Raw genomic sequence first — 12,568 nt, 5'->3', positions numbered from 1 at the left:
TTGAGTAATATGTGTCCCAGATAGGCACCAGTTAAACGGGAACCGAGCAGTTACCTCCCAGCAGAGCATAAGCACATTATTTAACTGTGTCTCCAGGAAGCCCTACATGCAGCTTTAATGTTTGCAAAGTTAGTGGGACATCTGACAAGAGAGAAAATAACCACAAATGACAAACATGGTGTGTGTTTGAGAGGTAATACCATGACCTACATCTGATTTAGGACCAGTTTGTACCTACCATTATACTAAAAATGCCAAATAAAAGCACAGGCAGCTGCATTAGACAACCTCAAACTTCACAAAACCTGATTCAAAATGAATGTAACTCTTAAGTGTCAACCAGGATATGAGCAGAATATTAATGAATAAGCCCACATGATGCATCAAACAGTTGCTTGGCAGCTAGTCCAACCCAAACATCCCATTTCTCCTCTACCAATTGAAATTCATTATACTCATGGAATACATGGGCTGTTTCACCAGGCCTGACAAGACCAATGCATTCCAGGTGTTGTACAAACATTTTTAATGTTTGGACAAGATCCATTTTATGACCTCCCTTCTGCTGTTCACACTTTCCTTTAATACATGCACAAGGGCAACATTAGCTTAGATTATAACAGGTTTTATATTTAACACACCCATTAGAATAATCATTATTATTACTATTAAGGGCTTCAAATCCCACCAGCCCTCAGGGGGACTGTGGTTCACTCCCAGTTTCTTGTTTTTCGCAGCACTTCTAAGTAACACGAGCTACAATTAAGGCAGGGGGTAAACGCCTTAAAAATATATGTTCAACATTGTTTGAAATGGTCCATTCGCGTGTGTTATTTGCAGTGGTAGGAGAGAATAGTGTGCAGCATACATACCATAGCTTTCCTCTCCAGCTCTCGTCCACTCCTTTCTTTTCTCTCTGCGACTCACAGCCGGTGAAAGACTTAAAAAAACCAGACAAAAACACTTCCCTACAGCCCTGACATCGATTATTGACCGTTGTTTTAAATAAACAGCCTATATGTCCATTGCTTCCTACATTAAGTGCTCGTTTCCATCAGTTTGAAGTTTTCACAACGAGATGCATATCTGTGTGTGTCTTTGAAGAGGAGAAAAAGCAACTAAATTATCGTCAGGAAAAGCAAAGAAATGCTGTTCAAACTCCAGTCTTTTCACCCCGGCTGGAAACGAGGAGGAAAGGGGGAGGCGTTGTAAAAGCGCTGTTTCGGTGTGTTTTTTCCTTCTTGCTTCTACCACCACGTTGTTTTGACCAATTATTATTTCCTTTGTTGTGTCAAAAATAAAGAGTCCGTATGAAACGCGATGATGAGCTTTGCCTTCATTTTTTCAAAGCGCCGCTTTTCAGAGAACAACAGCTCGTCCGAAACCGTTGTATTTTCCTTTCGGAGGTTTAGCCCCTTACAGGCTAAATGTGTGTGAGTGTGTATAAGTCTATTTTTTTCAGCTTCCCAATAATGGCGGACCTTTTCCCGAATCCAGCATCTCCCCTCCTATTCACACACGCACACAGAGAGAGAGAGAGAGAGAGAGAGAGAGAGAGAGGAGAGAGAGAGAGAGAGAGAGAGAGAGAGAGAGAGAGAGAGAGAGAGAGAGACTCGCCCAGCGGTTCATGGACACAATTACAACACAGACTCACAATGTTTGATGTGGGATTCTTAGAATGGATTAAATATAAAGGACAAATAGGAATTTAACATGTGCAAAATAATCAGAAAAATTAAGAATAAATATGTTTTATGCACACCATATGAGCAGTGGTGTAATGTAACTTAGTACATTACTCAACTACTTTAATTAAAAAATGTAGCTACTTTTCTTTTGTTATTTCATTCATTTGCTACTTTGTAATTTTACTCCACTACATGTATTTTACATATTTACCTAATAGTTATTTTGCAGATTTAGGTTATTAATAACAAATATAAATCGACACACATTATGTTATATTATTATAGGTTAAGCTACCCAGTAGTGTATCAAGAAATTCAAATAAATCCCACCTTTACAAAGTGCAACATTACATTGATGAACACATGAATGCACCAATCATTTTTAAATAATAATGGAAAAATATATGGTGCCTGAAATCGCCAATTCTGCAACAATTTTGAATGCAGGAATTTGACTTCTAACAGATTATCTTTCTTCTTCCACCTCTGCATATTACTTGTTCTCTTTACCTTATGGCCACTCAATGATCAGGGGACACATGAATTAACAATAATGCCCTCCTATAATATAATGGCTCCAACATAACATACCACACACAAACACGCTTCTTTAAAGAATTATCAAACATGTAAATAGACGTTTTTAAGGTACTTCAACATGACTACTTTCATGATATTACACTATACTTTCATTACATTTCCGAAAGCTATACTTTTCTTAAACATGTCTTCTCTTTGTTGATTGTTTTGTATCATAGCCTTTACCTTTGTCAGATTGATAGACAATACATTGGCTACATATACTTATATTATTTGCTGCTACATCATTGATATCAAACTCTTCTTCTTAGAATATGGTATTGCGACATTATTTCTGAGCTACAGGTCTTCATGTCACAATAAATGTAATTCATTTACTTTATTTTAGTCTATTTGGCCTCTTGGCCCCTTGTCTCATGACTGAACCTATTGTCCCTACTGTCACCCTTTTACAGATTTTAATGCCATGTGGCTAACAAGTAAAAATGTGTGAATTCCTCACTTCAAATCTATCATCTTGAAGGTTAGTCTTAATTAGCCAGTCATCTTCTTGGCGAAGGACTCACGTAGATAACCCTTTCCTTTGATGATTTCAGCCAAGACATAATAGTTCCGATGGAAGATTTATTTTTTCCTTAGAAAGACATACTTGGAGTGTCTGCAATGTTTTACAAAACAAACTGCCTGTCCTAAAAGTTCAAACAAATGCTTGGTGTTTTGCTTTGGAAATCTCCCACATATTCCTTCCTCAAACATGCAATAGTGTCTGGCTATCTTAACTCTGCCGGGTATGAAAACAAATACTTCTGTAAAGACAATTTGTTGATTTTGAATATGACACACAGATAACATGTTAGAGTCTTGCCATCTTATTAACAGTCAAAGTACAAGATTTTGCAACATTCAACTTCCTGGGCTGTTGATTAAAGTCAAGACATAAGTAACTTATTTGCAAGTTCTATTAATAAAACATAATATGTAAAATGATATTGAAAGGCACTATGAGTGCTTTGACCGCTTTAAATGTGACCCACCATTAAATACACAGTCAGGCAGGGTTCAAGGTGCACTGCCCTCCATTTGAAAAAGTACACATGCTTCTGTCCAATCACATTAGTCAATGTGTTCTCAGCAATATTTACATGACTCCAGTAACACACAGTAAGATTAGTAGGGGTCAAAGTTTCCTTTGAAACATCCCTCTCTCCTACCAATGTTGTTCATGGGCTGGACACTATCTTAACACTTTTGCTAATGTAGCTATTCAATTATGATATGTAAGGTAATTTGACATATGTAATTAAAACACCATTTGTTGTGCTGTTATTACCTTGTACACACCAACACATATTGTAGAAACACTCTTCATTTATGGGTTTGTTGATTTGTCCTTATATTTTATGTATTTGTCCGGAAAACTGTCTTTGTATTTGGTGCTGGAATATTTCTGGGTCCCAAGGGCAAGCACATTCCTTCACTCACAGTTGTGCAATCCCTGACAATCACAGTCCCCCCATCCCCCTCTGACTCCCTTAACGCCCAAAACGTTCAGAGAGGCAAGCTGTCCAAGCTGTCTGGCCAATGTTCTGCGGTGAAAGGCTGCCCAAACAGACCAGTAAACAAAACTCTGAGCCCTGACTCTGCAGAACACAACCGCCACAAATGATGTAAGCTCAAGAGGGTGAACATATAACCGGTAGAACAACTTTTTTCATTCTGTATTGTTTTTAAAAGTTATTCTGAGGTGTGTCATAAATGTGGTAGCATACACATTTACTAGGCTTGATGTCGGGGCAGGGCCTCCAATACCACTCAGGTTACCCTGCCCACCACCTCTTCAAAACCAAGTCTACTCCCCTCTGGCAGCTGAAACAGGAACATGCAAGCACACACACCACAAAACGGAAAAACAGCTCATTTCCCAAAGTTGTCCAATTGATAAACATGGTTTGACTGAATTGCATTTGAAATAACCTCACATTCCTCTATTAAAGTGGTGTACCATATATTCTGATATTTTCCTAAATATTACCACAGTGTAGACATTATCTAACAGTCCTACACGAAAGCATTGTAATGCAAATATAATTACAAAAGGTAAAAGTAATGATTCCACACAATGGCCAATTCATTTAAAATGATTGATCCAATAATGTGTTCATCACTTCAATGTTGCAGCTGGTGAGGGAGGTTTTTTATTTGACTGTTCCCTCTGCTGAGATTGAAGCTTGTGAATTCCACATACAAATCGTAAAAGGCATTCTTAACATGAATTTATAATAAACGATAAATTAATTGTAGAATATGGGTGAGGACACAGTTCACAGTGACATGGATAACAATATAATGGCAGTACATAAGTGTATTGTTGAGGGTAAACAATGTACTAAAGGGATGTATGCATTCATACACAACAAGTCAATATTTGTTAACACATTTACACCAGACAGTAGGCAGTTGTGTCGATTGTTTTAAGTGAAAAGTAGCAATACAACACTGTGAAAATACTTAAACTCAAGGAATATCCCTGTTTAGACATTTTATTGTATTTTTAAACGACCTGTGTAGCCTACAGTTAAACAGCTTTACAGTAAGCATGCTTTAGACTCTAATTGCTCTACTGTAATTGTCGTTTATAGTAGGCCATGGTAGTGAGTGAAACGCTGTTGTGTAGTAGACTATGACACACAAAGGGTTATTAGTCTAATCACAGTGAATGTACAAGTATGTAATATCAGGCAACAATGGATAGCAGCTAGTCAAAAGCGAAGATAGCAAAGTTGTTTAAATCAAACATAACGTCTTCAATTCTAAAAGTAATTAGCGGAAAAAACGTTTAGATATTGAACACCTTTTAGTTTCAAGAGTTGTTTTTAATCATTATCCCATAATCAATGTGTGATTAGACATCATTTGAAATGCAATGTATTATTATTATTATTATTATTATTATTATTATTATTATTATTATCTGCTACATAAAATAACAGCAGTGGCCCTTTTCTTGTCATGTGATCCGATGTACGTCACAACAAGCGACAAAGTGAAAGGGACGCTGGTTCTTGTAGTTCCATGGAACGAACTATTGGCTTTAAATGTTGCGACAAAAACTACATCGCCCATCATGCAACACAACTTTGCCTTTTGCACTTCCGTTTAGCTCGGGAAGATAGCTGGAAGAGCGGTCGAATAATTTACTGATGTATTTATGTAAAATCGTATCGTAATTGTTTAGATACGCGCTATTCTGTCGCCTCCTGGGACCATATTTAGGAACCGACAATGGTAAGTATCTCACAATTGAAAGCTGCGCTGTTTTCTTTCCAAAATAGTATCGTATGATTGCTAGCTTGCTAGCATTTGAGAGTTTGCTAGATAACCTCTTCATTCAGCCAGGAAAAAACGTTAGCTAGTAAGTTAGCTTACCTCAGCAGGCTGAAGGCCACAGATCTGAAGTCACACTGTTTAATCTCAGATATCGACTACTGCTTAGCTAAAGGATGTCTTCTGCCAAACATTTTTAACTTTGTCTCCTTCACAAGCAAGCTGTCAAAATAAATGGGTGTGGTTTAGCTGCACTTTAGCTAAGGCTAACGGTACCGGTATGTATCTAACTAACGATACTTAAACGACATAGACTTACTGATAGACGTTCAGAAATAGATATTGCAAAACAATCTTCCATCGTTAAACTGTGGGACAGCCAATAGCCAACAAAGTAAAATTAGACGAGTAGACCTCGGAATGTGCTGGTGTCAACAACACAAATAATTTGCCAAAGAGGGTTCACTCTTTATTAATTATAGTCTTAACTGTAAATATGGAAATTGATCTTGCTTCATCGCACCTCTTTTACAATTCTTCTTTCCTAATTTTGTAAGATACATTTCCTAACGATAATGTTTAAAATATTATGTTATACGTTTCCCTGTTTTACCCTTACACATACTTATATGTAATTCATGTGATGTGTTTGAAACAAATAATGAATTGGTGTGCGTGATGATTTATCAATTGTCTCAAATCGCGTAGACTTTGGACACATATTGCAGTAGTTTCTTTCTGTTCTAATCTCATTTTGTCATTTTGTGTTTTGTTTTTTCTCTCTCAATTGTATCACACAGATCCGCTTCATCCTCATCCAGAACCGAGCAGGGAAAACACGACTGGCCAAATGGTACATGCAATTTGATGATGATGAGAAACAGAAGTTGATCGAGGAAGTGCATGCTGTGGTGACGGTCAGGGATGCCAAGCACACCAACTTTGTGGAGGTATGGGATAAATCCGTGTAATTTTAATACATGCATTGTTTTATGTTTATGTGACATGCCCCAATATGTTACTTTGTTCAGTTTAACATGAACTCTTTGTAAATCCTATCAAGAGTCACAGTATGTTGACTGTAAGCACAATGTTGTAAACATCTCTTTTGTGCCTACTTCCCGGTAAAATAATTTGGTGACTCCTGTGTGTTCCAAATTATAAACCTTTTCCAATAGCTACTTCAACAAATTATAAGTATGTTTTCAACATTTTGTAAAGCAATTCGAAATAACAACAACTTTTAAACAATTGGTGGCATTCTACAGAAAAATCAAATCCTTGTCTGGATGGGTTTTGTTATGCATTTTGTTCCTCAGTTGTGGTGTGTTTTACCTTTTTTAAAGCTGGGAAGCTTAAGTCCCAGCAAAGCTGCTGTTGTTGCCATAATATGAGAGACAAAGTTGTTAATTGGCTTTATCTGTGTTGTTCTCACAGTTCAGGAACTTCAAGATCATTTACCGACGTTACGCTGGTCTGTACTTCTGTATTTGTGTGGACGTGACTGATAACAACCTGGCATACCTCGAAGGAATCCACAACTTTGTAGAGGTAACTGGCACGCACAACGCATGATATATAGACTTAGTAAGTGAACTACGATGATTTACTTATCATGGTCTGATTATTTACAGGAATGTCTGTTAATGATTTCCTTCAGAACATTTCCCCTGCACTCTTGTCTGGCAGCTCATAAATGTAAAACCTGCATAATAGTGGAAAGCATGGACTGCAGTCAAATGTAGTGCAACGTTACATCTTAATCACTGTGATACAAACAAAGCTTTTTCTTCAACAGAATACAGATTATTTGATTGTTGCATGACCAACAGATGAGTCACCGTTGAACTATTTAGCGTGACAGTATATTTTATTACAAATTCAAGGAATACATTTATTTTTAATTCCTACGTTCAGGGTGTGTCATTATTGACTTAGATCACCAGTGTTAGATAATGCTAGGTCTAGTGACGTCGGAAATAAGCCTTCAGCCATAAAATAACAAATCGATCACCAATTACTACCTGAGTCTGAAAGCAACTGCACAAACACTGACATAGCTTTTACAATGTTGAAGCTAATGCCCTTTCAATTAAGAACAACACACTTAATAATACTCAGGTACTTCAGTAATAACATCTGAGTCCTTGTTATAGCAGTTAATTATTTAAACATTTCATTCTTCCATCCTTTGAATAGGGCAGTGGTTCTCAAAGTGGGGGGCATGACACGGAGAAAGAGAGTACAAGGGGGAAAAATGGTTATTAAAAAAATAAATAATATTTTGAAAAATTATTGATTCGAAAATAATATGATACAGTACAGTACTATTACGTCTGGGTCTCTGTGTTTCATTAAAGCTCGGCTCTGTGTGTGTGTGGAACGAGCGATTTTGTGTGCGTGCGCGAGCAAGAGAGAGAGCGCACCGGTACCGGAGATCATTGTTGTTAGCTTCTGGTGCTAGCTAGCTACGCTAACGGATATAAGGAGTTTTTTCAACAACAAGGTGGAGGAGAGTCCTCTCCTGTCAGACTGTGACACTCAGTGAACTAAAGGACTCTCTCAGTGTTATCTCAGTGGGTCTCAAACGTTTTGGTCACCAAACACAAACAGTTATTTCCGAGGCACACATTTATATGATCATTATAGTTATAAAAAAATAAGAGAATAAATTAAAAACAGGTATGAAATACTATGACAGTAAAAAAAGAATAAAGTTTAAAAGGGGAGTGATTTGTAAAATATCCATAAAGAAATAGTAAATCTGTTTACAGTTCTGTTTCATATGGGTGTTGAGAGATGTATCCATAGATCGCTGAATGTTGCTTTCAAAGTGCACCAGATTGATGCATTTAACTTCAATATTTAAAAATCTTCCCGGGGGAGCTTGCCCCCGGACCCCCCCCCCTATGTGAGGTCCACACACCAGTAGTAGTAGAACATTCCACTGTAGCGCCCGGTGCATTAATGGGAAACCCTAAATGTTTGAGCACCCTCTATGAAACGTCAAGCTACCCCACAGCACCCCCAAAACAAATCTCTGGCGTCGCCACTGAGCCTGACTATTTGTGTTGGGGGGGCCCGACTTTTTTTTTTCTCCAAGGGGGGGCCTGACAGAAAAAGTTTGAGAACCACTGGAATAGGGAGTGAAATTAGGTTTTAGTGAAGTAAATCAGTCGAGTTATCATCAGATATATTGGGAGAAAACTATTCGTATTCATGTATTATCTTGAATTAAATGCTAGTCACAGCATAAATAACTTTGGATGGCATGTGATAAAAGCTCATGGCAATATTCTGATCCGGGACATTTTTATGTGGTTTCCTTGGTAAACTGAATCATGAAGCTAAATATGTTGTGTGTGGATTAGTACGAACATCAGTGCCAACGACCCCTGTCAATGTGCTTTTGATGAAAAAATATACTTCCAGTGCTCCGTTCAGAAGCTGAGTGACCTGCACTGGGGACACATCTCTTGTATTGATCATTGCATCTGTCATCATTTGTCCTTCACGTCACGGCAGCCTGTCGTTACTCACCACAATACACTGAATGTTAGAGTCAGACCTGATGCCATCATGCTGGGTTTGTTGCTGTAGCAGAATGTTTCCAACCCCATAAATCCAAGATTCTCTAACAGCTCTGATGACCTGAGAGGATTTTAGAGTTCCTTCTGAATAACATCGGTTCCCCCATCCAGAGAACTAGGTTAAGACAGAAATGTCCCAAACATTTTATTCCAGAAATGACTATAATCTCAAATAATCCTCTTTGTCGGGCAATTGGGTGTGTCAAAACTATTGCTGTGGAATAATCGTGTACATTTTAAAAATGGTGCAAATCTGTTTTTGAAATAGAACTCCACAGTCACCTAATTACAGTATCATTTGATGTATTCAATCAATCACCTTGTCAGTATAACTATTACATTAAAAAGCGTTTTTACTTTGCTATTGAAATTCCATTTGATAAATGCTCTAACAGTATGATGTACTGTTTGAATTTGGCCCGAGACAAACAGTAAAATGTTTACAATCCACAGCACTGTGAAGGTCATTTGATGTAATGTTTGACTAAAGATATGTGTGTGAGTTTGTTCTTAAATGCACCCTGGTCTTAAATGGCGCTTGTACAAGCTTTAATATATGTATTTTCAGTCACTACCAATGTTTAGATAAACAGAGATGAACTGCACATAGGCTCACAGCAGGTTAGCTAAGCGTATTCTTAAGAAAGGGTGACTTGTTCTGCCTTTGCAAATGACTCTATTCCACAAAATGACATCTTGTAGAAAGTAACGTGATGAATCAAGCGCTACTATCATTGAATTGTTCGGGATAGTAAGTGGAAATTGTCATGATGTGGTATCTGCTGCTGACTCAGCTGTGTCTTTTTATGTCTGCACTAGTTTCTTACATTAAGGTCCTACTATTACCATACATCTTTAAGTCTTCTCTCACAGTATTTTATTTCCTGGCTGATTAAATTAAATGTTTGTCTTATGTTTTTATTTCCTGTAAGGTGCTGAATGAATATTTCCACAACGTGTGTGAATTGGACCTTGTGTTCAACTTCTACAAGGTAAGGACATAGTAAGGTTATATGATTTGTGATATTATTGCATTATTTTATTAAACGCCTTTTGGAAGAATGAAAGTGCAAACGGCAAATAAGAAAATGTCACTTTCATTACACTGCCATGGAAACGGTTATTCATAAAGATTCATCTTACACATTTTAATAAGGGATGGATATATATTTTTGCATCGAGGGAAATGCTAAGCAACAAGCATCCCTGAACTCCTTCCCAACTGCAATAGTGTTTTTACTAATCACACAATTTGTCTAAACAACATGCTTAACTTTAACCAAGCATCGCCCCCATTGGACACGTTACACGCAGACAAATAGGAAAAACCTACTTTTTAATTCACTGATTTACTGCTGCTCCTCAAGCTCAGCCGCTCTCTTCTGTCTGGTGTGTGGCGAGGACTGATTGATCCCAGTATATCTGCCACGTTGATAATCTCTCTATATTTAGTCATCCAGCAGTTATATTGTCGTTTTGATGACACAAAGGTGGAGTTGAGTAATGATAACCACAGGTTAGGTGATGAGGAGTTTCCAGGAAACCTTTCTATGTGAAGGGAAGAAGATAATGTCACTTTGGTTTCAGGTCCAACGATGCTAAATGTTGCATCTGTATTATTGTTTTGTTTTAGTTGCCTGAATCCTCTCCTCATCACCATGTCCACCCTCTAATGCACTTCCTGTGTCACTCTAAGGTCTACACGGTGGTGGACGAGATGTTCCTGGCGGGAGAGATCAGGGAGACCAGTCAGACCAAGGTGCTCAAGCAGCTCCTCATGCTGCAGTCGCTTGAGTAAAATACAGAAAACCATTCTTCCTACCTTCCCACCAATCCTTGTTCGGCCCCTACGGAGCAGACTTCACTCTTTCAAAACTTCAGGATAGCTGTTTTTAGAAATAGAAATGCACAATATTGATTACATATGGATTTATCATTCGGAAGTTCCAGTAACCTGTGTGTGACAGCGTTCTATATGTTGCAGTACTCTGCATTTCTAATGAAGTCCCCCAGTGTTAAGAGGCTCTACATTTCAACATGTTAGCATTTCACAATCATCTTTTGCCTCTGTTTACTGCCTTTTCCTCCTCTCCCTTTATTAACATGAACTTCATTTAATGACACTACTGTAACTAACAAGCACCTCGGCCTGAAACAGCCATTACTATAAAGAAAGACTGTGTTAGTGATGTGCTATTAGATGTATCTATCTGGATCATGGTGCAAGCAAACCACAACTAGAAAGCCCTTCAGAGCAATTGAGCCTCAACAGGAAGTTGATAATTGAATGGAGTGTACTCAGGACAAGTGTCATTGTGAAGGTGTGTTATGGTAACCTGTGCCCTCCTCTCATGGCCCATAATGATCAGCAGTGTATCCTATGTTAGCTGCGCTCCAGATGTGGTAATTATTTTCACTGCATAGAAAACCATCGCGATCATTTGACGCTACTCGTGGTGCTTGTTGGTCTCACTTAAAAACCCAATCGGAAGGAAATAAAGACCTGGACGTAGAACGTGTATTTTACATTAAAGCAGTACTGTGAAGTTTGCTTTGTGTGGTGTTTACGTACTGTGTATCTGGCGTATGTTGAATATTATACAAATAACAAATGCATTCCAGAAAGAGTTGTTCTTGCTCATTAGATCTGAGGAGTATTTACTTGTGTGAAATCAATAATTCCTTTGCCATTGCGTAAAACAGATTGGCTTTTAACATACTCCTCCAAGCTTCATGAACTTTGAGAAAACAAAAGCTGCTTTTATGCATTTCCCTTTGCTGGACTTCAATGTTTATGAAATGTCTTGTCATACTCTGATTTTACTTTATCCAGTCACGAAGGTGGTTACAAATGTTACTGTTGTTGGACTTTTGTATTTTTTTTTTTTTAAATCATTAGGCAATTGTGAAATATGTAATGCTTCCTTGTCCCCTGTGAGTTTGTTGATGGAAGATGTGTGCTTGTTTGTATTTCTGTCTCTGGCTTAACTACCCACAATGCATCCCATTATATGTAAATATAAAAAATAAACAAATGAAGTGATACATGATGATCAACCATATCTGCTTCTAATTAATGATATATCGCTAGGAAATTAGATAAGACTTTACTGCATGATATGTTAACTACGTAGTTAATATCCTATACATTCTGATTAGAATATTTACCTTAAAATCGGCTTAACAAGAACAGCTTTTTAAATGACTAAAAAAACGATTGATTAAAGCTCTAAGTGCCAATAGAGTCTGTCTGCAGACCGCAGCAAGGAGGCGTTTCCTATAGGGCGTTTCCTATAGGGGCGTTTCCTATAGTGAACGACGGGAGCCGGCTCTCGCCCGCGAACGAGACGTTTTTTGTTTTGTTTTTGCGGAGGGATCTAGATCGGCATGAAGGCACATTATGCAATGTGGACATTATCCCGCGTA

At 37.9% G+C, this 12,568-nt stretch overlaps 2 protein-coding genes across 2 annotated transcripts in view; one reads left to right on the top strand and one right to left on the bottom strand.

Moving 5' to 3' along the window:
* The window catches only part of arhgap35a (Rho GTPase activating protein 35a), a 61,552-nt gene extending 60,041 nt beyond the window's left edge, over nucleotides 1-1,511 (bottom strand). The window contains exon 1 of the mRNA XM_034097378.2: nucleotides 873-1,511. The gene's annotated coding sequence lies outside the window, so the exon portion shown is untranslated. The remainder of the gene's footprint in view (nucleotides 1-872) is intronic.
* Nucleotides 1,512-5,364: 3,853 nt separating this feature from the next.
* ap2s1 (adaptor related protein complex 2 subunit sigma 1) lies at nucleotides 5,365-12,199 on the top strand. Its single transcript, XM_034097503.2, has 5 exons — nucleotides 5,365-5,513; nucleotides 6,353-6,502; nucleotides 6,990-7,103; nucleotides 10,075-10,134; nucleotides 10,839-12,199. Exons 1-5 carry the CDS (start codon nucleotides 5,511-5,513, stop codon nucleotides 10,938-10,940), a joined length of 429 nt encoding a protein of 142 aa, XP_033953394.1. The 5' UTR covers nucleotides 5,365-5,510; the 3' UTR covers nucleotides 10,941-12,199.
* The last annotated feature ends 369 nt before the right edge of the window (nucleotides 12,200-12,568 follow it).

The sequence above is a fragment of the Pseudochaenichthys georgianus genome, chromosome 13, assembly GCF_902827115.2.
Source record: "Pseudochaenichthys georgianus chromosome 13, fPseGeo1.2, whole genome shotgun sequence".
NCBI classification, from domain to species: Eukaryota; Metazoa; Chordata; class Actinopteri; order Perciformes; family Channichthyidae; genus Pseudochaenichthys; species Pseudochaenichthys georgianus.
Note: the sequence above shows the minus strand (reverse complement) of the source record. Positions and strands in the feature narration are given on the sequence as shown.

Coding starts and splice junctions, on each gene's coding strand:
- ap2s1 (XM_034097503.2), top strand. Junction 6,503..6,989: donor AGCACACCAACTTTGTGGAG/GTATGGGATAAA, acceptor TTGTTCTCACAG/TTCAGGAACTTCAAGATCAT. Junction 10,135..10,838: donor TTGTGTTCAACTTCTACAAG/GTAAGGACATAG, acceptor TGTCACTCTAAG/GTCTACACGGTGGTGGACGA.